The following is a 25623-nucleotide window of genomic DNA, read 5'->3' as shown; positions in this document are numbered from 1 at the left end:
TTCATGTTGTTAAACACGATAATCACGATTTTTAAGCTTTTAACTTATCTAACGTTTTTTAAACAATATATTTAAAATTAAAATACATTTTGCTAAATATACATGCATATAAAATTAGTAATTACCAGAATATCTGTTTTAATCTTCCAAGACGTATTTATTAATGCTCACTGGGCCTGGCAACTTCCGCTAACTTCCAACATGGCCTCGTATAATGACAACAACAACATTGGTTGAGTTATATTTTTCTCATTTCGATGCTTATTCTGTTTATGTATGACAAAATATTCCAGATTTTTTCAGGCTCTGTTAATTAAAGGCTTTGTTCTGATGCTAAGAAAATAGTACTATTTTGACTAATTATTTGAAGTTTTAAAAATGGACACATTTTCAACTGAAATTATCACAGACCTTACCGTTTTTGAAAATGAATTACGCAAAACAGGAAATGAACGTGCAGCGAGCCGCATGTGACGATGTTATTTGAATGAATATAATATTTGGAACCATCAGAGCCATGTTTATAACTTTATATTGAATAATATTCTAATTGTTTTTACTATACTACTGAGAAATAAAAAAGGAATTGGGAGATAAATATATTCTCATTTCATGATTTCATTTTTGAGGCAGTTATTGTGAATTTAATAACACTAAGTGTCATTTAAAACTGAACACATGTGAGGTTTTAAATGTAACATGTAACATTAAATCCCATGATAACCTACCTCAAAACTTAAATGAGAATATATTTTATCTTTATTCTACCATGACTAAAACATAGTCAACATTGGAACTATTTTCAATAAGGCTAAGCGGAGTGAATAAGAGTGAACATGTGGGACACTTCCAATTTGTTGGATGGGAGCAAATACAGGGCATAAAATTTGAATTTTTCAGACAACCAATATGTCATTTGTATGGTTTTAGTGGTTACACGAAAAATTTTCTTCAGTAGTTCAGATACAAATAAAAATGTTAATGGGCAACGATATTCAAATAAGAATCTAAGATGGGCGATTTTCGTAGCTTTTTACCTATCATAAATACAAAAAAAACCTTTTTGTTTGCTAGGACTGAAAAAAAAAAAAAGAAGAAAAAATAAAAAATAAAAAAAAAAAATAAAAAAAAAATAAAAATAAGGACAACATCAAAAAAAAGTAAATTGTTTACATACTATTATACAATACATTTTGCACATGTAATTCCGGTCCGAAAAACATCGAGAAATTATGGATAAGGTTTTGTAATAGAGTTCCTTCCCCTGATTAGCTACCACGGAACAGCTTGGTCGGTCACGGAAGTAACCGAATGTACGAACATAGCCTTGGTACAGGTTATTTCGATTAAATATAATCGTATCAATTCAACTTAATTCTCGTCTTCACTTAAATCAACATGTCTTATTATTAATGCATCTCAAATGTTTGCATAAAGTATTTAAATTAAGAACAACAAAATTAATACAAATGTCCCATTAAAAAAAACACAAAAATAAAAACTACTACTAAAACAAACAAAAACAATGAAATGATGATCAAAAAATAATAATAAAAATTATTAATTATTATGATAGTATTCAATTTAAAAAAAAACTAAAAAAAACCTACCTACCAACCCTAATTTTTTGGGGGATGCAATCGGAAACACACCTATTTTTTTTTTTTGGCCTAACTTAAAAGCTACTTGGCAAAAATAACAATTAGGTATGGGTTTTTTTTGGTATTTTTTGTTCAACCAAAATTTATTAACATTTTAGTTTCGATTCATTGGAAATGAGAAATTCTGTAAAATGCTATTTATAGTAACGAGAACATGATTTTCCAGTGACGGTGACACAAGGTCTCAGACACCGCGGTGCATGTTTGTAATACATGGTACATGCTTTTGTGACAGGCAAAATGGGTTTTAAACTAAATCAATCTAACGGTAGCTGTACAGGTACCTTTGCGTGAACCAGATGAGGTTATATTTTGGCATGCTTTGACAGTCACAAAGTTAATATTAATGGTACTTTTGTCCAACACTAGGTACAGTTGCTAGAATGCCATCACGTTTGCTATTAATAGACCCGATTCAGTCCGAAAATAGTTATATAAGTGTCAGACTCCGCATTGAATCCGTAATTGGCCGACTTATTCCGATGGGCGTGGAATAGCGGTGAGTGATTTTCATGACACCCATCCTATAATTTTTTTAACATTTTGTTTTCATCAATGTCATTAATTTGCATCGGTATATAATATAATATTCTAAGAAACTACCCATAAAGGTTCTGTGATGTGCTTCAAACACCAAATATTGTGACGTCAGGACTTCTGTAAATTGTAAATATGTCCGTTTCGTTCTAATGTAGGTAGCATTTTATAATGAAAGTAGACGGTGGTCGTGAAGGAAATAGCTGGGCATGTTGAGTAATGAAGAAAAAGCACATATGATATTCATCTAGGTCAGGGATTTCCCACTGCATGCAATTTTCCAAAACATTGATGCTATTAGCCAACACACATTTTTGAATTATCTGACAAGTGATTATACAGCTTAAGCATGAACGATCCATCATTTATGTTGATATTAGTTTTGCATAACCTACAAACGACAAAATCATTCGTGCCCAATTTTATGCACTGAAATAGGAGTGAACAGGTGGGATACTTCCACTTTGTTCAAAGGGACAACCATTAAAACACCAATACCTGTTGACAGTAAATGAATACATGTAGAACTTTGTACAAATTTAATCTCCTGTATTTAATCAAGAGATGTAGAGACAAATTCAGAAGCAAGAATAAATAGATATAATTACAAACTTCCTGCTGTTATACAATTTACTATATTTAATTGGATGACATCACTAAAAAACCCAATAATTATAATCTTATTATATAAACGAGCTACTCTCGATTCACTAATATCAAAACCTATATTAGCTCGGCCATTTACCTTTCGACCGACTGTTCAAAATTGCGCCAAAATCCCTCAATCAAAATTGCGCACCCTTTTCTCTTTGGCATTTAACTGCTCTATTCAAATTCCATAGCACCACCACCACCCCCACCCGCCTGCTACCGATTTGATCGGGCTGCTGGTGCTCCCTTGCACCTGCCAGTGCAGGCGGTCCCTCCTCTTCCCCTCCCCCCCACCTTTCCTGTCGTGGATGGAGGAGCCGGCCAAGGCCGGCTCTTGTGCCCATGACAGGCGTGCGCTACAACAGCTTGTTCTGAATGTGCACGTAAAACCCTATGACATGACATAAAATTGCAAAAAATGACGTATCATCATTACTGAAAATGGATCATAGTGGGACAAAGAAAAATGTGATTTATTAATTTCAAACGATATTAACTGTAACTAATTATAATTTTAAAAAATTTCATCGATAAAATTACATTGCTTATTATAACTGGTAAGTCTGTACATCAATAAAAAAAAATTCTGGGATTCTATCAAAAGTGATGTGTGCATTGGTAATAAGATTTAAAAACCCCCCACCCTATTCTGTAAATGCTAGATTTACACTCAACTTGTTACAAATACAATATTTGTACTAACTTTCTTTATTTTCTTTAGATGTACTTCATGGTGGATACTTACATGTATTTCTGAAAATGTCCATTAGAATTCCAATATCAAATGTAGCTGTCATTTTTGTTGACAAACCGATTCATATTCCTACTTGAGTAAAACGGTCTAACTAAATTAGATGTCAGGTCAGGTTAGGTCATAGGGTTTTACGTGCACATTCAGAACAAGCTGTTGTAGTGCACGCCTGTCATGGGCACAAGAGCCGGCCTTGGCCAGCTCTTCCGTCCATGACAGGATAAATTAGATGTAGGTTAACATAGATTTAATAGAGCTAATTTAAGGTAAATAACCAATCAGAATCGAGTATTTTCCAAAGTCATGGTAGAATACTAGTTTTACTAAACTATAACACATACTATAGTATGGTTATTTGGTATCTAACTTACATGTATTAACACTTAACAGTGATGTCATTAAAAATAAAAATAGCAGGTGAAAATCAAATTATAGGCGGCCATTAATCAACAAAAAGTCGACAAGCATTGTTTATTGGAAGTTCGATACCCGGCGACAATTGATTCGATAGCCGGCGAAAAATCACCGGGTGCTGGCTATTAATGACATCCCTGCTTAACACTTGATCTAGATAGAGTGGAAGATCATCGCTGCCACACATTTGCAGGCCTCACCATTTAATGGAAGCTTTAACTAAATCAAGGAGAGAAATTTTAGCTCTCCTTAGCCTGTGAATAATAATTTAAAAAAGTAATACAAGAGGATTAAACATAGTAATATCTTAAAGTTCTCAATCCTCATCATCTAGGTTTTAAGCAGCAATTAATCACCCCTTCAATTTTTCATGGTGAAATGTTCACCTGCAGGCTGTTCATACCAAAGATATTTTTAAATCAACTTTCTCAAAGACAAGTTGGCACATATCAGTCTTGTCATGCAACACTAGTTGGAATGGGATAAAAACCTTTAATCCATCCCCCCAGAATTGAGCCACAGCTAAAAATGAAAAACATTAGACAAAGTGGCAATGCAGTCAGCTGTTCACAATGATGTCAGACATTTTGAGTCACAGAGTGCTTAGATCATTGACATCAGTTTTGTCCCAACCACTGCCCAGTGAAAAGTAACGTTATATGTTTGTGTATCAAAATGATGTGCTTTAGCTTGTCTCCATCACTGGACTCTGTATTGTACTTCTATGTAATTAAATAACCTTAAACAAACCTTTTTCAATAATTAATTCTAGAATTGCCTTTATATAAAACACTCAGAAAATTTATTATTACTTAATAAAATATCTCTGTAAAATATATTTTGCCATTGATTTATTAAAGCAAGTGGAGTAATTACATTTTTTTTTATGTCAATTAATGTGTTTGTCATTAATGGGGGAAAAAGTGCCCTGAAAGTGGTGAAAATGCCCCAAAAGTGTTAGTATATCATGTCTTGCGAAATGTCTGGGAAAAACACTACCTTTATTACACCCAGACTTTAGGTGTTTGCTCATCTTGTGCTTATTTGTAATCACTGTTCCCAAAGTATCTCAGTTGTATTTTGTTGCTTGAAATGAAACTCAATAGTGGTGTTGTTTGGTTTGTTTATTTTTCAAGATGACCAAGAGGAGATGGACTTTCAGGGCTTTGAGCAGACAGAAGACGAAGATTTAGCAGTTGGTTTGTGAGTATCACTAAGTTCGACGACAGTCACTCTTCGCACCCTTGTTTTGGCTTCATACACAATAAATATAGCACATACAACAGTACTTTTCTGATAAGATATATTTGACGAAACATACTTTTATTTCTTTCATCTTTTAAAACTTAAACATAATATTTTGTCTAAAATAATGAAAAATAAAAACGTACTGATCTGTAAACAACGTTGTTTGTTCAATATAGGACTTCGAACAATTTTGACGGGTCAAGGTAAGTAGACCAGTTTTTATTTCAATGTGATGAAGCATTGTAATAATATAGCTAACTTTTGAATTGAATGACGTCAGTATTCCAATGATGTCACATCTCCTTACAGTAACAACATTCTGGGTACATTATGTTTTCATTTTCAAAATGCTGGAAAATTCCAATGCAATATTGTACTATTTATGAAATATGGATTTGAATTGAAATTATGGTCAGATATGTCATATTTTTTGTGTACGAAGCCTGAACAAAGGTGCAAAAGGTGACAGTCATCAACCTTAATATGTGTTTCATTTATTTCTATTAAATAATATTAGTTCCTTTGCCATTTATTTTTACCACTGTTAGTTCCTGCATTACGATGATCTAGCATTTGGCTGAAGAATATAGATTGTTAACAGACTTTGTTAGATTGATTGTGCTATGATAAAGATGAGAATTTGACAGTTGATTCTGTCAATTGATCTTTTATAATTCAAGCATCTACATAAGCCAAAGATGGTCATTCAGATTACCAGGAAGTTACCACATTGCAGCAAAGTTGAGATTGATACTTTGTTTTTATCAGTGTCTGATGGGTGTCAAACATAATTGCAACAGTTGGTCTGCTACTGCCACTACTGACGTGATTGCACTGATTTTGATGTACTGGGATACAGATTTTTGAAGCTATCTTAGCAAAAATGGCTTTTCACTCGGCTACATACTGTTCATTAGGAAAAGCTCCAAGTTGTAAGAATCCCAGAACTTTTCTATTGCTCGCTAACTGTAAATGATGCTTTCACTTGCAGTTCAAGCTCTTTGGATACAAAATTTGATGTCACAGTTGGTCATATAGAAGATATTATTATGGGTGAGCACAATTTTCAAAAAATGAGTTTATTAATAATAATTACTTGTTTGCTCAGACTAAATTAAAACATTCAGATAGTTTTGGTTAAATAATAAGCAGCATGTTGCTGAAAGTCCTAAATATTGATTCTAGAAATTTTAGCCAGTTTATAATTCAGAATGTAAAATATAAATGCTCAACTTGGTTATAATATGTAAAATATGTTTAAATTTTATTTTGCAGATGATAGATTTCAAGAACAGCAAAGAAACTTTTTAGAAAAATACTACACAGAATTTGATGACAGTGAAGAAAATAAATTTATTTACACTGACATACACAGAGAATATGTAAGTTAATAACTGTTTAGATTTAATGAATTACTGTGAATGTAAGAAAATGTATCTAGTATTGCTTATTTTTAATGTTTGGTCCCTGTTCTCCACCATTTATCTTTAACTAATGCAAAACACATTACAGTTTATTAAACTGTTCCAAGCTTGCTGCCATAGTGACATATTTCTAACAGAACATTTTTAATTACTAATTTAGTAAAATTACATACCAAATGCATTTACTTGTTTAAAATGTCTGAATAAGCAATGTGTTTCTGACTATCTAGCTCAAACTGAATTCTACCTTCCAGTAATTTTGTATGTACAAATAAAATATATATGGTCATAAATTCTTTTGATATATCTCAGATGATCCATCTTGATCTTGTGGGCATCCTATTGAAGATGCAGATTATTTCATTCTCTACCATGCCCTGTACAATGAACAAAGAAACAATTTCATGTCAAATGAAGAAATTATTAAAACTACTTTTAAATGAATTATTCTACGAATTGTTTTTACTAAAGTTAACAAATACATTTTATGTATCCGCTTGTAAAATGTAGGGAGCTAAGCTAAGCTAAGCTAAGCTAAGCCTGTTGACCATTAAGTTTTGCCAAATAAATATTGTTTAAATCAAAATACAGTAAAACTCCACTATTGCGACCATCTACGGGACTTATTAAAATTGGTCTTAATAGCAGGGTGGTTCTATTACTGAATTATCAATATTTAGAAGGATTGTTGTTGGCAAATATTGATTGTGTATTTCCCGGCAGTCGTCAACAATGTTTCAACTGATAAAATAAACAGGTGATGACTGTGTATTGGCATTTACATTGAATTATAACTTAGAATAATCAAGTGTCAAGCCTACTTCAGTTATTTATGAGCTGGGATCTGTTCTTTTTTAAAATTATTATACAATAGTGATTCACAACTATCTGGATGAATGACACCCTCCCAATGTTTCACAGTGTCCACTTCCCTAAAGGTAATGCAAACATGTGACTTCTGTATCACGTGACTGATTGCAGCTAATCGTTTCATTTGACACTTTTGGTGAAAAATAAACTAGAATGATATAGCATTTGCTTTCATAAAAACATGTTACTCTGTGTAACTGCAACTTTTCAACATTGTTGTTTGCAAGTTAAACAATAAAACCACTGTGCGTTGCACATTGCACAAATTAACCACAACATGCTAATTTGCAGACCAATTGTTTACTAGTACGAAAGTAATATTTCTTTTCACATTACCTGTCCTCAAACAAGTGCACTCCCCCACCTACGGCTAGTAGTCTGGTCCGAAAATCCCAAAAGCCAATGGGATGGCCTAAATTCTTCTACTGTTCTGGTCACGTGACTGTAACTTCCTTCTTTTTTCCTTCGTGGTTTGGTTCGGACGTCTTTTTATTGGCTCTGATTTATTCAGAGTCATTTATCGGTTTTTCTTATCTTTATTGCTGGTATTATGTGGGGAATTCTTCCTACATATTGTTTCAACCTGATTGTGTATTTATTTTGGCGTAATTTACTTGGTTACCAAGTGTTTTTCCAAATTTTACTTGTGTGTGCTGGTTAACAAGGTGTGGCCGCTATTTGCAATATGGTGACTTTTGTTTACCGGACTTGTTCAGATTTATGTTTTTTCTTCTGTTTCACAGTTTGAAATTATCATGTCAGATTCTAGTTCGTTGAGACTTGTCAAGTCGTGTCTTCGATGCAAGAAGTTGAAGGTGGGGGAGACCCGCATGAACTTTGTCCAGGTCTCTTGTGAAGAAGACACGAGATGTGAATTTGTTGGGTCTTGTCAATGGTGTTTGCTTCTTACCTGCAAGTGGTGGCTACCCAAGTGAAGAAAGCGGAGATTTTGACGGCGCCGGTTTCAGCAATTCTACCATACCATTGCTGACTCAGTTGCAGTAATCCTGAAGATGATGTTACCAACGATATTGCAAGAGACTTTGCGTTTTGGGTGGCCTCCATGATCACCACGGCTCCAGTCCAGTGGCAGTTCAGTCACAACCCAGCCTTCACCTGCTGTAATGATTCCTGATTGGCGACTTGCTGTATACGGTGCCTGCGGCTACTGTAATACGGGTTCCAGCGACTACGCCGGTTCAACGCTTTTCTTATTCGTCTCATGATAATCGAAGAGTTCCTAGTCTCATTGGAGCCGAGACCACAGCCGGTCATCATGGTTTCCCAAGGACTCCACGGATCGCTGATCCTGATTCCAGAGCTTCTGATGGGACTGTGCACAATCTGGGTACCACGGGCAGCCAGTATGTCCAGCGCAACCGATCGGCATGCCTGTTCACTGCTTTCCATGGGCCGCTTACAGAAAGACACCGCTCACGCAGTCTTGACAATCAGACTTCACAGTGACCGATGGAACCTTCCATGGTTCGATGCAACACGGTTGTGAGATGTCTACTTTGTTCCATCCTGTTTACGATGTCAAAAGTTCATGGTGGGAGATGACCCGCGTGAACTTTGTTCGGGTTGTCGTGGGCCATGCGAGGAGGATGCCAGATGTGTCAGTTCCTCTGCCGAGTTTGCCACTCAAGTGAAGATCATGGCTCCATGAGCGAGGAAGGCGGAGACGTTGACAGCTCCTGTCTTTGCTGTTTCACCTTTGATTGCTGTCAAGTCGGTGCTACCGACAATGTTGCAGAAGACGATTGCTTCCATGGCTGCTGCCACGGTTCCTGTGGCTTCAGGAAGGGTCCAGTTGCGCTTCCAGCGACACCTGTTTCCGGCTCTATCTAGATTTGGCCTGCCTTGATGATTCATGGTGCGGTTCATCCTGCGGCTTTGATCTTGCCATTTACGTCGCCTGCAGCTACCGTGGAAGGGACTTCAGCGGATTCACTGGGTCGGTGTTCTTCATACCCCTTTCTCCTAAGTAGTCCTCGTTTCATCGGAGCTGTGCGCGCAGTTGGTCTCCATGGCCTATCACGGGTCCCACGGACCGTCGTCACTGATCTTCGGTTGATGTTAGCTCCAAGGCTTCTGATGTATTCTGCCGGGACTGTCCACGGTCTGGGTCTCCAGCGGCTGCCGGTCTCTCCGATGGTCTTGTTTATGCTCGCATTCTGAGAGATTTTGGACATGATGTTCTAGCCCCATCTGTGGTTGAAGATATGGAGTCTGCACTTCATATGATGATGTGTGATTGCCTTGCTGCTGTTATGAGATGTTACCATCATTTCCACATTCTCTGGCACCTTCCACGAATGGTCCCGTTCCGATGATCGCTATGGATGTTCCGCCTGAAGACGGGCCGTTTTTCCAGATATTCTGTTGATCATCAGTGTGCCGCTTTCGCCGTTGGGGTGGACGGACAATACCTTTACTTCACACCTTCTGTTCAGGTTGCTTTTCCAGCTTCCGTCTAGATTACCATATCAACTCAATGAGTTGTGGTACACCCTGCTACACGGTCTTCGCCACATAGCCAGTTGTGGTATGTCATCGGTTCGAAGTTACAAGCGTTCCGGGTTGGTGCTGAAGACAGAATGCTGTACCCGTCAATTGTGTCAGGACTCCATGCATCGGTCCGTCTGTTGCTCAATGAAATTAACGAGATATTCAGCAGGTCGATCACTACATTCGGTGGTGCTGCAAGTCAGTCGCTACTTCGACTGGCTCCAGAAGTTATCCAGTTGCCATCACGCGGTTTGGTAATTTTTACAGCGACCGTTTTACTAGGGTCCATTGCGGATTATCAACCCACTGACTTTCACTGTTGTTTCTGCCAGCATTTATGTCTGATGCTGAGAAGATTCTTTTGCTGCTGCCTTGCATCAGATTGTATGACAGCCATGGATAGTAGCCGTTTCATGTTTGCGTCGCTTTATATCCACGTATATCGGGAATATAGTGTAGCGGGCCGCTGCACCGTCGATGGTTCTTGACTGTCTAACAGGATCACTGTTCCGATGTCCAGGTTCCTGCTTCACTGCACTACTGTTTCATGAAGTGCCATTGCAATATGCCTTCATCATGCAGTTTCTCCAACCTCTCGGTTGGGTTATCAACCTAGAGAAGTCCCTATTGGATCCATCGTGGATTTTGCAGTTCCATCGGAGCCTGCCTTTGACCAGACTTGGGCTTTGTTCAGGTTCTTCTACACCGATGGACGAAGATTCAATCCATGGTTTTCAGAGCCTTAACCGCTCTGATGTCATTCCACGATTGGCAGTCCTCTGAGTCTTCTCACGTCGGCTCAAGATTTGACGCTCAGGGGACGCTTCCAGCTTCGTCGGGTCCAGATGTTCCTGAATCTGTCGTTTGTTGCAACAACCCAGACTTGATATCAGTCTTCCAGTCGACCTACTGTTCAGCCTTCAATGGTGGCAACTCCGGTTGAATGTCTTAGATGGAATCTCTTTGCCGCCTTTCCAAGCGTCTCATCATCTGTTCGTCGATGCGTCTCTCGAAGGTTGGGGAGCCCATCTCAGCAACCGAACTACATCGGGGTTGTGGTCTCCAGAAGAAGCTGGTTTTCACATCAACCTGTTGGAGCTGTTAGCTGTCTACAACACAGTCCTTCATTGGTGCCAGACGTTGATTGGAGCCTCTCTCATGGTGACCTCAGACAGCATTTCTGCGGTGGCTTACATCAATCGCCAGGGTGGAACACACTTCACCAGTCTTCTTCAGCTGATGTATCATCTTTACGAGTTGGTCGACGTGACTCCTCTGCAACTTTCTGCTTGCCACATTTCAGGGGTATCCAATGTGTCTCGTCCGTCATTTCCACAATCGACGGAATGGATGTTGCATCCAGAGGCATTTTGATGGGTATGCAAACACTTATGGACACTATACATACAGGGATAGAAGCTAACGCTCGCCCCCTTGCCCCAGGCAAGTAGAAATCACTGGGGGCGAGTACAATTTAAATGGCACTAGTCCCCCAGGCGAGTAATACTGGGCAGTTGTGACCCAGATTCATTATGCGGACAGTCAAACTATTTTTGCCAATGAAACCTGTTAAACATACAAATTGTAGATGTGTTTCATCAAAATAAATTGCCATTAGAGCTGGGCGGTATTGAAATCTGAGGTTCGGTATCGATATCGGTATTTTTGGGGTGATTTACCTCGGTATTGGTACAGTATTTGGTCTCGACACGATACCGATATCATTTCATCTAAATACAATTAAATTCCATACACAAGGCTCTCATCTGATTTATACCAACCCATTTTGCATTTGTCAGATATATTATTAGTGCTTTCCAGGAAATATTTTTCAATACCAAAATTTCAGTATTTTGAAATTTGCTTGGTACGGTAAATCGGTATTGACATAATACCAAAACTGAACAGTAAATATGGTATACCGCCCAGCTCTAATTGCCATGACAGATTGACAAATTCAAAAGTATCGCAGTTTAGTTTGGTCTCGATAAATCCGGATATTTACTGCAAACACAATTGGAACTTTCTTGTTTTAGTTTCCGAATTCCGAAAATTGCCGTAATATTCCGATTATAGATAAGGCATGTTTGGAAGGGAAAATGTTTTTTATTTGTTTGTGTGTGTGTGTGTTGGTGTTTTGTGTTTGTTTCGTCGGTAATAAATGCAGTCTTTAATTAATCGCATTGTAATAGATCATGTTGGCATCTATCAATTTTATCTAGCTGCTTCCAAACGTCTCAAGTGGAGAGTTCATGAGTTTTATGACTTAAATTAATTTAATATAATAATTGCTATTATTTTTTGTAAACACTCCACCCTTTGCTGCCGCCTTGGGTGGGAGGGTGGGGGTGTAATTAAAAAAACAAACATTTGCTGAATGACGACCAAGTTGGTGTAGCGTGTTATCCTTGAACTGAACCTGTGAAAACACTGTTCGTTTTTGTACGTTACGCTTATTTTAGTTGCTGTGTATAGTTCCCATATAGATTTCGTCTTCTCAAACTGCTTCAATAATGAAGTGTGAGTGGGGGCTAGTGATTTTTCCTGGGGACTAGTAACTTCCCTCAGCTACTAGTCCCCCGGGCCAGTGAAAATATTTCCTAATTTCTACCACTGCCGTATTTTGCGGAGTATAACCCGCAACTTTTTTTTTTCTAGTTCGAGGGGGCGGTTTATATAACGGTGCGGTTTGTATACAAATTTTATTATCCGTTTCACATACGGTATAAGCCGCTTCTGTTAGTATGATGTTTTATTGTGTTTAGAAAGTTGAACTATTGGAACTGATGATTTTCGTTCTACACAGTACACATGTATGACATCAAAAGTTCATCAATGCAAGCATGACGTAGGTCGTTTCCAAGTCAATGCCCAATGCATTATACCCGTAGGCCACTTATCAGTGTTGTAATAAACTGTAGGTTACTTATCAGTGTTGTAATAAACTATACAGGTCACATGGTGCTATCACAAGTCTACACTGACAGTCTTATAGTAGTTTACAAGAAGTGTCAGCTATTGTTATGATTGTGTGTTGTTTTGTTGTTTTAATAATAAGCCAAACAACACGTGTAATACCGGAACCGAAATACAACTTTTAGTAATAGCGTCCCCGCGTAACTGGGGCATGAAAGACGTTACGTGACACTACTGTTTTTTCACCAGTAAGAGCACCTTGTTTGTTACACACTAATACACATGTTGTGCTACTCATAGCCTGTTAATTACTTAATTGTCCATTGCAGTAATATGATTTAAGCTCAGTAATTGAAGCAACCTGTTTTATAATAGATGTTATTTCTACGTATTATTATTAGATTTAACTTGTTGACTTGTGTGAATAGCAATCACTGGCAAGGTTCATTTAATAATAAGATAAAAGGCGAGGCCAGGACGGTATTAAAACAAATCTGCCCAATACAAAGCAACTGTGATCAAACTGATTTCATTTCCATTATATGTCAATATGATTAAAATAACATGACCAAAAGTAACTGCGCTCAAGCATTATTTTACTGGTAAGTGCTTATTTTGTAATGAGGTTGAAAAATAGGTAGCAAGTTCAAGACAATTGCCGTCTTAAAATGAGCAACCCCACACACACACACACACAACCAACCACCACTGTATTGTCGTGACCTTTGTCACATCTACAATACTGCGCATGTGTCATCAGTACCGGTAGTTTTGTGTTTGTGCGAAAATGCTGATTTTTCACAGAATAACTGTATGAATGGGAACAATAAATTGTACCAATGCGCTGTATTTGAAACTACATATTGCTGGTACAGTATAATTTAACACCACCAACTGAATATTAAAAGTTATCAAGTATAGATCTATTACACTCAACACCCAACCAGCTGATGTGGAGTTTTACCTGCAATGCTTTCAGGCCTTTGTCTGTTCCTGACCCAAATTGTGAGAACAAAGAAATAGCAAGTATAATCGTAAATAATTTTAAAGTCATATATAAACAAGTGTCTTTTTAGATATATTCCATACAAATACAAAAGCATACACGTATATATTTAGTAACGAACGCATGTGACCACTGCCTAAAAACCAGCGTAAACTGTTGGGCACTTTACCATAAATATTATAAGTAATTTGCGGCTTATAAAGCGGTGTGTGTTATATATGAATTATTCCTGTAAAATGTGTTAAAAACGGTGTTGCGGGTTATATATGGGTGCGTTTTGTACTCCGCAAAATACGGTATTTGCGACACGGTTCAACCACCAGCTAGGGTTTATGTGTCTCCAGTACTTACCAGATCCGAATGCACTGGATCTAGATGTCTTGACCATTACTTGGGACCAGATGGACACTTATACATTTCCGCCTCCAATCCAATATGGCCATCCAGGGTGTGGTTTCCAGATCTCATCAGACTTGCAGATCCAAATCCACTACCTATGCCAGACTGGGATCATCTCTTGCTGCATCCCACGTCCAGGTTACAATCCACAACCTCGGTTGTTCCAACTGCTCGCGTGGACATTATCACCAATGGTTTAAGGAAGAAAGGGTTTTCTTCCCAAACCACAGAAGGCATCTTGAAAGCTCACAGATCATCCACTACTGCGGCTTACAATGTCCAATGGCTTTGTTTTCACCGATGGTGTGTCAGGCAGAAAATCAGACCGCAGATTATTTGGGTGCCATCGTCTTGCTGGGTTTTTTTAATGTATTTACGTACATCTTTAAAGCTGAAGGGGGAAACGTATTGCGGGCTACGTTTCGGTGATTGCCACTCTTCGTGATGCTGCTACCGGAATGAAGTTGTCGGGTATCCCTGAAATCCATAAGATGATTAAGAGATTCAAGCTTAAAAATCAAGTTCATCATTTTCGTCCACCAAAATGGGACTTGAATCTTGTGCTATGAGCCTTGTCTACTCCACCTTATGAACCTGACGGATGAACCCATAACGTTGTCACTTGTTAATACTAACACTTCAGTGAATTGGGAGGCTACCTAACACCTGCATCCCTGGTGGCTACGCCTTCCCACCCTGTCAGAACCAGCATGAGATGTGGCTTACCGACTCCAGTTCCATGTGTTTCTAGGAGCTGTACCTGCCACTGATGACGGACGCCACCTTTCTGGTTGTTGTTACTAACATTACCTGCATCCCTTGGAGGAGGGCTTACCATGGTTGGCCTATTCTTCCACTTGTCAAACTATCTGGTCCTTGGGGAGAAGATAGATGCATCTACGGATTCCGGAACCCACTGCCTTCTGTTGAATGCTGCACTTGTTTGAGGATTTATTCATGGCTGAGCCTCCCCGTTTCCTGTTCTCCGTGCGATGCACTTAGGGAAAAAGAAGGAAATTACAGTCACGTGACAGGAACTAGAGGGAGTATGCAGTAGAAGAATAATAGCCGTCACATTTAACCGTTTTATTAATTAACTATACTATTATACTTGTTGATATTAAGCAATAATATGCATTATGTATTGTTGAATATGCACACCATGCAGTCCAAAAGCCTTGCTTTAGCATTCCTTTAACTCCCATTAGCATGTGAATTTATATGGTATCATATTGTAAATAGCTTCCCATAATTCAGCTTATGGGAGCTATTAATCAATCACCACAATTTTTTTCATGGCAAGGTTTTTGTCTGTGCAATTGCTGGATTGGATTTTGAAACTGCCCAAAAAATAACAACTCTTGGTAAGTGCCATGTTAGGATCACTTGGACCGAATTTGATTGAAACCTGGCTGGTGAAACGTAAGAACTAAAAGGTCTCAGTTAATCAGAGGCCTGGGAGGCCATCTTGGATTTTGAATCAGCCTCAAAAATAACAACACTTACTAAGTTATGAGAGAATCATTTGGACTAAGTTTGATTGAAACCTGCCTGGTAGACCTTGAGAAGAAGCAAAAAAAAATGTTTCTGTCAATCAGAGGCCAGCTCAGCTATCTTGATTTTTAATCTGCCCAAAAAATAACAAATTTGGTCAGGGCCATATGAGAGGATCATTAGGAATACATATGGTTTAAATTTGCATGGTGGAACTTGAGGAAAAGTAAAAAATGTCTCAGTTATTCAGAGTCCAGGGCGGCCATTTTGGAATTTTTATTGGCCTGAAAAATAGCAACACTTGGTCAGGTCTATAAGAGGATCATTTGGACCAAGTTTGGTTGAATCCTGCTTGGTGGAACAGGAGAAAAAAGAAAACAAGAAGAAACAAACAAATGACTTTACACCAGTGTGGATTGCCAGATAGTGGAGGAATATAACCTAAAACAAGAAGAAGAAGAAGAATATAGGACCAGGAGCTTTTTAGCATATTAGTTTAGTCAAGACTATATAGTATATATATCCCACATACATGGAACATGTCTATCATACAGGTAAACTAATTTTGTAGCCTAAGTATCTGACAACATGTAGCACCTATTTTTTTGTTTTAACTGTTCATGTTTTTCACTTTAAAACCATTGTTTTGTTTTTTTTAAAGAATTATACAAGATGCAAGATGGCTGCCACTGATGATGGTCAAGCTTGCAGGAAGCTCTTCACAAACTTGCGGGAAGCTCGTCGCAAGGTTGCAGGAAGCTTGTCGCAAGTGTGCGGGTAGCTCGTCGCAAGCTTGCAGGAAGCTCGTCGCAAGGTTGCGGGAAGCGCGTCGCAAGCGTGTGGGTAGCTCGTCGCAAGCTTGCGGGAAGCTCGTCGCAAGCGTGCGGGTAGCTCGTCGCAAGCTTGCAGCAAGGTTGTAAAAAGGTTCCAAATACTAGCTTAAACTGAACAAGCTTGCAGGAAGCTCGTCGCAAGGTTGTAAAAAGGTTCCAAATACTAGCTTAAACTGAACAAGCTTGCGGGAAGCTCGTCGCAAGCTTGCGGGAAGGTGGTCGCAAGCTTGCGGGAAGCTAGTCGCATGCTTGCATGAAGCTCGTAGCAAGCATGCGGGTAGCTCATCGCAAGCTTGCGGGAAGCTCGTCGCAAGCTTGCGGGAAGCTCGTCGCAAGCTTGCAGCAAGATTGTAAAAAGGTTCCAAATACTAGCTTAAACTGAACAAGCTTGCGGGAAGCTCGTCGCAAGCTTGCAGGAAGCTCGTAGCAAGCATGCAGGTAGCTCATCGCAAGCTTGCAGGAAGCTTGTCGCAAGGTTGTAAAAAGGTTCCAAATACTAGCTTAAACTGAACGAGCTTGCGGGAAGCTTGTCGCAAGCGTGCGGGAAGCTAGTCACAAGCTTGCGGGAAGCTCGTCACAAGCGTGCAAGAAGCTTGCGAGATGCTAGTTGCAAGCATGCAACAAGCTGGTCGCATGGTTGTAAAAAGGTTCCAAATACTAGCTCGAAACGCGGTAGTTACTACCGTGTAAAATATGCTTGTACAACCTTGTCGCAAGGTAGTTACCAGCTATTTATTAAGCTTGCAATTTTTGTTTGGGTGACTGTAACTTTGCTTGCTTGCTATAAATGTAGTTTATTTCATTTCAGATAAGTCTGATAGAAAATCATCTAAATGAGGAACTGTGCAAACGAATGAGTGATTTTTCAATGCCAGAGTTTAGCAAGCAGCTTTAGTGAGTAGTGTTTCTGTGTGTTATAAATAACTTATCTGGGAAATTTGCATAGCGAACTGAACATAATGTTCTCTGTGTTGTGAAATAATTAACGTTGAATACCCTGATAGGTGTTCATTAAGCAAAGTGCTCCAGTGTCCCATTTCAACTACAGCTGGTATGGTAAAAAAAAAAAATCTAAAAATGTTTTAAGTTGTAGACTTTTAAAAGAAAACAGTTTGAAGCTATATTACTCTTCACAAGTTCGTCTTTCCAACCATTTGTTTACCAGTAGCAAAAAGGATAGTGTTTTAGCAGTACTCTAATAATGCTTGTTTATCATGTGCAAAATTTTAAAATGAGAGATCAATGTATTAAAGAAATTTTATACTGTTCGGCCTGTTCTTAAGTTCAAACATTTAATTGTAAAAATGCTGGCACTCTAAGATTGTGTCTATTTATCAGTATTATAAACAAAATGAAAACCTATTATATTTGTTGTTTTTTATTAGATATTGTTATATATTTAATGTCTTGTCATGTTGATTGCTAATTTTTGGTAAACTTGTGGACACCTCTTATGTCCCCGTTTGGTGATCTTGAGTGTAATAAAAGTTCCGGACCCCATTTAACAAAGTGACGTTAGTGCTAAGACCATCTTTGAAAGTACATACCATAGCTATGCAATTAAGGTGATCTTAGCACTAAGATCGCTGCATAAAACAGGTGCCCCTTTTCTGTCTGGTCTGTTCTGTTCTGCTATCCTGTCTATGACAAGTATTAAATCTGCTAGATTGTGGCCTATTGATCAGCAATGGGATGCTCTCATTCTGTATTAGGTCTGCTTTCTATAAACATGATTCCGCACGTGGAAATACGCTCTTCCATATCTGCATTTTCACAAACGGATTACTGTACAAAATTGGACATCATCGAAGTGTGCTTTTAAGCTGAAAGTAAATACCTTGCATTATGATGTCACTGTGCTGAAAAATCGCTCATTGATCGACTTTTTTCAGTGTGCTGAATGTCTACATGCGGAATCGGGTATATGGAAAAGGTACTATGTAAATGCATTGTAATGATAAACTCTTGCAAAATCGCGTTGATGGAAAGTGGGCCTAAAGCAGGTGCTATGTTGTTTACCTATACTTGTGCTTATTGAGTCAGATTTTTAATCCAGATACAGACTCCAAACCCTGAGTGAGTGCTCCGCAAGCCTCAATGGGTAGGTGTAAACCACTTGCACTGACCAGTGATCCATAACGTGTTCAACAAAGGCCATGGTTTGTGCTATCCTGCCCGTGGGAAACGCAAATAAAAGATCCCTTGCTGCCTGTCGTAAAAAGAGTAGCCTGTGGCGACAGCGGGTTTCCTCCAAAAAACAGTGTCAGAATGACCATATGTTTGACGTCCAATAGCCGATGATACGATAAAAAATCAGTGTGCTCTAGTGGCGTCGTTAAATAAAACAAACTTTACTTTACTTCCCAGTCCATGTTATGCACCAAGACTGGCCAATGTTTCTGCCAGAAAGAAATGTTTGGGTATAGTGCTATGGAATTGAATGCATCACAATCAACAGAGGGTATGGGGGTGGTGGAAGGAAAATTGGTTAAGTTTAGGGTTAGGTACCATACCCGTTTTACCCTCTGGCAGAAACCATCCTGGCATAGCACAGTCGGCAATGTGCTGTTTGAATTTTTGCAATAGTGGCTTTATGAGGATAGAAGGTTTATTTTAAAATATCACCTGACAAGATTGCAGCATAGCCTAGTATGCTGTGTCCAAAAAATATCCTTTGTTAATACTTCCACAATGTAACTGTCAAATGTGTTGATTAAACAGACACTCATTTCAAGTAGTCTTGTGTAATTTATTTATAAATCAGTTTTATAGTGTGGGTATTTTACAATCTGAATATTCACAATGTGTTGTTGTTGATTTAATATATTAATATATTTCACTTTTTTCTTCTAGTGAAAGGAAAAATGAACTGGAGGGTGAGATCTTTGAAATGCTGTTGACCTTTAGTGACTTTATGACCTTTAAAGAAATGTTCCTTGATTACAAAGCAGTACGTATTTTTTATATAGTCTTTATTTAAGCTTCCCTAGTGGCTGGGGGGTTGGGTATGGTTTTTTGTATTAAATGTACACTTGTCAAAAATCTTAACAACAATGACAGAAACATTTAGGCCTTTACTTCAACTGTTATTCGACATTTGTCATAGTTCACACTAAAATTTTGCAACCCTGGCATGTAACCATGGCAGTCAGCATGCCGCGGTTGTCAATTTTGCCTATCATTTATTTTGTGGAACTTTCAATTTTCTGTGTCACTTTTCTCAAGTAATTATTAATTTTTTGTAATACTGACAAATTAAACTCTTCTATTACACATTAAGCGCCAAACTGTTGTGGAGACTATTTTTCAACGGCTTAATTTTTTTTGCTGTGGCCTTTTTTAAAATTGCCAGTGTTGCTATGATTAGCATTAAATATGCAGCAGTCTTTGTCATGGGTAAAATCAAAACAAAGTGATATTACTAGAGCTCCTGAATTAGTGCTAGGCAAGCAGTAACTCGTCTCAATAAATATATACTCTGTCAAAAAAGAAACGCATAGGTGATAGGAAAAAAGGAAAAGTGTATGATTTTACAAAATATAGTTTTTTTGTACAATGTTGCTGAATGACCATGTTTGTTAATGTTAGCATGCCCAAATGGACCCTAAAACAAGTTTAACGTACGTTGTGTCACGTTGTGCGACAATTGCAGGAAATCGGCGAGAAATGGTCAGATTTTGGCAAATGCACGTGAAACTTGGGGGGAAAAGATTGGGGTAGTGATGGGTATTTAAAGCTGCAATGCTCGCAATGATGCCTCATTTCCATTTCGACATAGACGAGTTACAAGATGCCAAGACTAAACCTGCCGAATCGAAACATTGCAATAGGCCGCCTCCAGTTAGGTGAATCGCAGTCAGCAGTCGCATGCCACATGAACGTCCATCAGAGCACCATTTCACGCCTCTTGGACAGTTTCAATCAGCTCAAGACCGGCCCAGCAGTGGAAGACCTCGCATAACAACTGCAGCACAAGATCGCTATATCCAGGTTCTACACTTGCGTCACCGAACTGCCACAGCAACGAACACTGCTGCACGCATACCTGGTTTGAGAAGGGTGTCTGCAAAAACCATTCGGGACCGACTTCGAGAAGCTGGTTTACGGGCTAGGAGACCGTATGTTGGCCCCGTCCTGCAATGTCAACATCGACATTTACGTGTTTGTTGGTGCACAAATGTACAGGGGTGGAACTTGGAAAACTGGCGATGAGTCACATTTTTCTTCTACAACGATGTGATGGACGACGTGTTTACAGATGCCGCAATGAATGTTTTGCCAACAACTGTATTGCCCAAGTTGACAGATTTGGTGGAGGGAGTGTCATGATGTGGGGAGCCATCTCATACACCGGCAGAAGTGAACTTGTGTTCATACAAGGCAACCTGACAGCTGTACGCTACTGGGATGAAATTCTTCGCCGTCACATGCTTCCCATTTTGGATCGACAGAGAGCTCTTTCAGCAGGACAATGCCAGACCGCATACTGCACTGTGCCACGTATAACAATAGATTTCCTACAGAATGAGAACATTAATGTGCTGCCATGGCGATCAAGGTGCCAGATCTGAACCCCATTGAACATCTATGGGATGAACTGGACAGACGTGTATGCCAGCGTGACCCGGAGCCTCAGATGCTTCCGCAACTGTCACATGCACTGCAGGAAGAATGGGCTAGGATTCCACGTGCCTAGATTCAGAGACTCATTCAGTCTATGCCAAGGAGATGTCGCGCAGTGATTGCTGCTGCTGGTGGTCACACAAGGTACCAATTTCAGCACCCTCGTGCGACGCTGTTTGGTAACGAAAACGCCTCCACTGCCGTCAGTCCATAGCAAGAACATTGTCACATACTCATGTCAAATTTGACTGATACGATCATAAATAACAAAATTATGCCACTTTGTATTAAAGAGATAATTCCATGAATATTTCGCCTATGCGTTTCTTTTTTGACAGAGTATATTGAAATAAGTGCTTCATTACCATTTACTAAATAAATTCTGTAAAATGACAAATTTAAGGTTTTATATTTGCTTTAATAAGTTTATTACATTCCAACTTTGAAAAAATACAAATTATGTAAAATACATTTTGAGAGATTACTTAACTGCAATCCAGTTGTTACGATCCAATGTTTAATATTGTTGGAAATTAATTTTTGAGATCTGATACTTTTTAATTTTAACTAATGTAGCCAGATAAAATAATTACAGCCAAACAATGCAACAAATTAAGAGTAAAATATATATTATAAGTTTTAAGTTTCAGATAAAAAATATTTAAAAGTTGATTACAAAATAATTAATTTGCCACTCTTCTAAAACTTTCCAATTCCATGCGAGTATGGAGAAAAATGGAGGCAAAGTCTGGCACATGTATTTTCAAGGTTTTTTTTATTCAGCAATTTTTTAGATCAACTTGGGCTCTAAGATGATACAACTTAAATTACATATTCAATTGATATGAATATATTGGATGAGATGCTTTATTCTAATGGTTGGCGTGCAAGTTTATGTAGCTTCAAATTCAAATTGGCTGTAACACACAAAAATGTAAATTTGGTATGCTTTTCATACTTTTGGAAATAATTCAGTTCCAACTTACATGATATGGAAATGGTTTGAAAATGGGCGTTAGATCTCAGTGTAACACTGTATTATTTCTGTTGAGCATTGCAAGGTTTTCCCCAAGTTATTCTTAGCTAATTTAGGTTTTGGATGTAAACTGGTTTAGAAGTCGGCATGTGTATACTTAATTTAGGCTTTTCTTTTTTGGACACCATGTTTAGCATCATAACCATGACACAGTCTAAAGCCCTGAAAACATTATATTTATTGATAATTTGACTGTTGCAGGAGAAAGAAGGCCGCACCGTGGATTTGAGTGGAGGTTTGACGGTGAGGTCCTTGGCTGATGGTCCTGGACTCAATGGTGAATCTCTCTCATTGTTTGGACAATCCTTCCAGGAACCTCAATAGCAGTGTGCAATAGATAAAGACTCAAGTAGCACAATTACTCATCTGAGTTATCTGTCTTGTTGCCGTCCAGTGCATGTACCGTTGATACAGCATTCAAGTGTTATTCACCATACCACATGCACAAGCTCTCCTTTTGGATGGTGGCTGTGAATGAGTGTGAAACCCAGAGAGATGGGGTAGAGGAGAGGGAGGAAGAGTGTGAGAACGGATGAGTGGAAGGAAGGATGGAAGGAGAGGTGGATATAATCTATGGTATGGGTGCAAAGGCCTGTGTGATAGATGGAATTGAAAGAAAGGTATTCAACAATTGTGATATTTGTATTCAATGTAATTTTAAAATTTGATCAGTTTTAATACAGTTACACTTCTTTACAATGGCACCATCCAACCAAAAACTGTGGAACATTTAAACAATAATAATCCTGTCTGTAATGTCCATTAAGGACTACTGTTAAATCAGAACAAACGTAAAATATATAAAATTATATGAAAGTTCATACAATTTCTTTTATGTAACAATAAATACTGTTGTTAAATGAGATTAGTTTGGTTACAAATAATGTTGGGTTTTTTTACCCTCACACAGTAATGGGTACAACAGGTAAATTTCTTTAATGATCATACATCAGGCATGGTCAGTGTAATAAAGTTTTCACTATACTTTCAGTGTTATGTAGGGGAGAGGGAGGTGTTTTTATTCTTCATTATAATACTACGTTCACGTGTCTGTGCCTTTTGTTGTGCAAAATACATTTGATAGTTATAAGTCAAATTAATCCCTATATCATCAATGTAGTTTATTGTATTGGAAGTAGTTTGGTTACAAACAAGTTGTTTGTTTTAATCTTAAAAGTTTAATAATACTTCAAAAATATTTATTTTCACCATAATGCTGCATGTATATTTTAATGATTTCCGGCCAGTGTTTTTGTTGCTGCATGTGAAGTGCCATTCTCATTATCTGTCTTCATCATTCATGTAATGTTCACATGTATTAAATATTTTATATTCAGACTTGATTGTTGTTTTATGATTTCTATTGGACTTCACTTCAAACCAAAAGTTTGCAAAGATATGGGTTAATTTAACCAAAACAACTTTCTTAAAACTGCAGTTTCTGTTCCCTATCCTTTACCTTTTATGCAAACAGAACTACAATTTTAAAGATGCTCAATCACAGATTTAGTGGGCCTTATTTCTCTAAATAAGGATTATAAATGAAAATTACATTCATTTGGAATACCAAACCTAGTTATTGTATGATCCAAAACATTTTAATTGAACTGTGATCGAGGAAATTCCATGACAATCTTCATTCTTAAAATTTGAAACTCTTCTTGTGAAAAGTCATAAAAAATACGGCAAAACAGACTCGTAGTGATGAGACTGTATATACGACAACCGTATAATGTATTTTAGAATTTTATATAAATGACCACCGTGTATAGAGACTTGGCAAATGAGGGTCGGCTATATATGAAATAATAAAAAAATATATTATTTCATGACGAAAATAACTGAATACGCTTAAATGAAATTATAAACAGTCAGAACATGAACTCCCCATTTATTATTATTATTATTATTGGGTGTGTGTGCATGGAATTTAGCAGGGGAGAGAGTCTAGATGGTTATAACGCTATATAGTGCTTGATTCGAAAACGAATAACATGTTTTCCAGAGTCGCAAATGTGGCATACGACCAACCAGTCGTTTTTCGTTAAACGTTTGCAAATTATTTTGGTTAATGTACAGCGTAAAAAAAAAAAACCCAAACCAAACCAAAAAAAAAAAAAAACTGTATGGGCCTACTGTCGCATGTTTTGCCATCAAAAGGTTGGCTTAATTATTACTTAACCCAGTTGAATCCAGTTCTGGGCCATTCCGTGATATTTGGTCCGTGGGCATGAACATTTTAAAATGATCTTCTAAATTAAATAGCTATTGATAATGAAAGTTAACACCCTGAAGCATATAAAACATGTTTTTATTAATAATTTACTCCTGTTTTATTGTATTTAATGACAGTTTTATTTAGAAAATGTTTGTAAGCCAGGACGTGACATTTGTTTTTTTGTAATATTTCATTAATATTATATCCATTTTATATACTGAGTCTGAGGACAACATATCTATAACATAGTCTGTATAAAAAAAACAATTTTGACTTCTTTAATATCACATTTTGCATTTTTAATTAATTTACAAAATCTATGTCACGTCCTGGCTTATTTGACATATATAAGTTAATATTTAAAAACTATTTTTTAGAAATATAAATCCTTTTCAATTCTCCTCCTCAACATGAACAAAGTAAATAATAAGTGTGTCAATGATAGCTTGCACTAAATGGTTAAAACAACAACCTCAAAGTTTGAACCAGGATGTGACTGTTAAGCCAGGACGTGAAGTACAAGATACCAAGTAATTGAGAAGATGGATGTATATATAGCATTTAAAAAATATTTGTAAGTAGCATACAGGGTTTTTCAAATATCTGAAAGCAGTGTACTCGGCAGCTAAATGATTTGCATGTAGGGATTAACAAGGAAATTTTTCACTATGTGCAACAGTCTGGACTAAAAGGGCAGTTACATGTAGAATGCCTCTCACGCGTCATGAAAGACCTTGCTAGTGATCCAGAATGCCTGGCTGCTCATAGACGGAAAGAAAAAGACTAGTCGGACTCCCGATCCTATCGGAGGCCGGACTCGGGATAGGCGTGTTCGAAACTCTAGTGGTATATGGACACGTTAAACAAGTTACTAAGCTAAGCAAGAGAAAGACAGAAGAATGAAAAGTTAACAGAACTGCAAAATGAAAAAAGAAGAAAATCTGATCGAGAAAGAAAGCAAAAGGAGACTGAAAAAAAAAGTTACAAGTAAGTCGGACACCGAATCAACCTATCTCAAAGTATCACAGCAC

The 25623-nt window shown here is 37.8% G+C and overlaps 1 protein-coding gene across 2 annotated transcripts; it reads left to right on the top strand.

Annotated features, from left to right (window-relative positions):
• Positions 1-2: 2 nt before the first annotated feature.
• Positions 3-23712, top strand: LOC121388168 (ADP-ribosylation factor-like protein 2-binding protein). Of its 2 annotated transcripts, none has more exons than XM_041519407.1 (7): positions 3-232; positions 5151-5217; positions 6254-6315; positions 6538-6644; positions 17524-17609; positions 19569-19665; positions 22576-23712. In XM_041519407.1, exons 1-7 carry the CDS (start codon positions 103-105, stop codon positions 22696-22698), a joined length of 672 nt encoding a protein of 223 aa, XP_041375341.1. In that variant the 5' UTR covers positions 3-102; the 3' UTR covers positions 22699-23712. The 2 variants fall into 2 exon arrangements, with proteins under 2 accessions (XP_041375341.1, XP_041375342.1); XM_041519408.1 differs by lacking the exon at positions 3-232 and adding an exon at positions 1652-2160.
• The last annotated feature ends 1911 nt before the right edge of the window (positions 23713-25623 follow it).

Source organism: Gigantopelta aegis, chromosome 14 (assembly GCF_016097555.1).
Source record: "Gigantopelta aegis isolate Gae_Host chromosome 14, Gae_host_genome, whole genome shotgun sequence".
Classification (NCBI taxonomy): Eukaryota; Metazoa; Mollusca; class Gastropoda; order Neomphalida; family Peltospiridae; genus Gigantopelta; species Gigantopelta aegis.
This window is presented reverse-complemented; position numbering and strand designations above follow the sequence as displayed.

Excerpts from the sequence above, each read along its gene's own strand:
- LOC121388168 (XM_041519407.1), top strand. The coding sequence starts at position 103 with ATGCATATAAAATTAGTAATTACCAGAATATCTGTTTTAATCTTCCAA. Across the intron at positions 17,610-19,568 it reads GAGTTTAGCAAGCAGCTTTA|TGAAAGGAAAAATGAACTGG; the intron begins GTGAGTAGTGTT and ends TTTTTCTTCTAG. Across the intron at positions 19,666-22,575 it reads TGTTCCTTGATTACAAAGCA|GAGAAAGAAGGCCGCACCGT; the intron begins GTACGTATTTTT and ends TGACTGTTGCAG.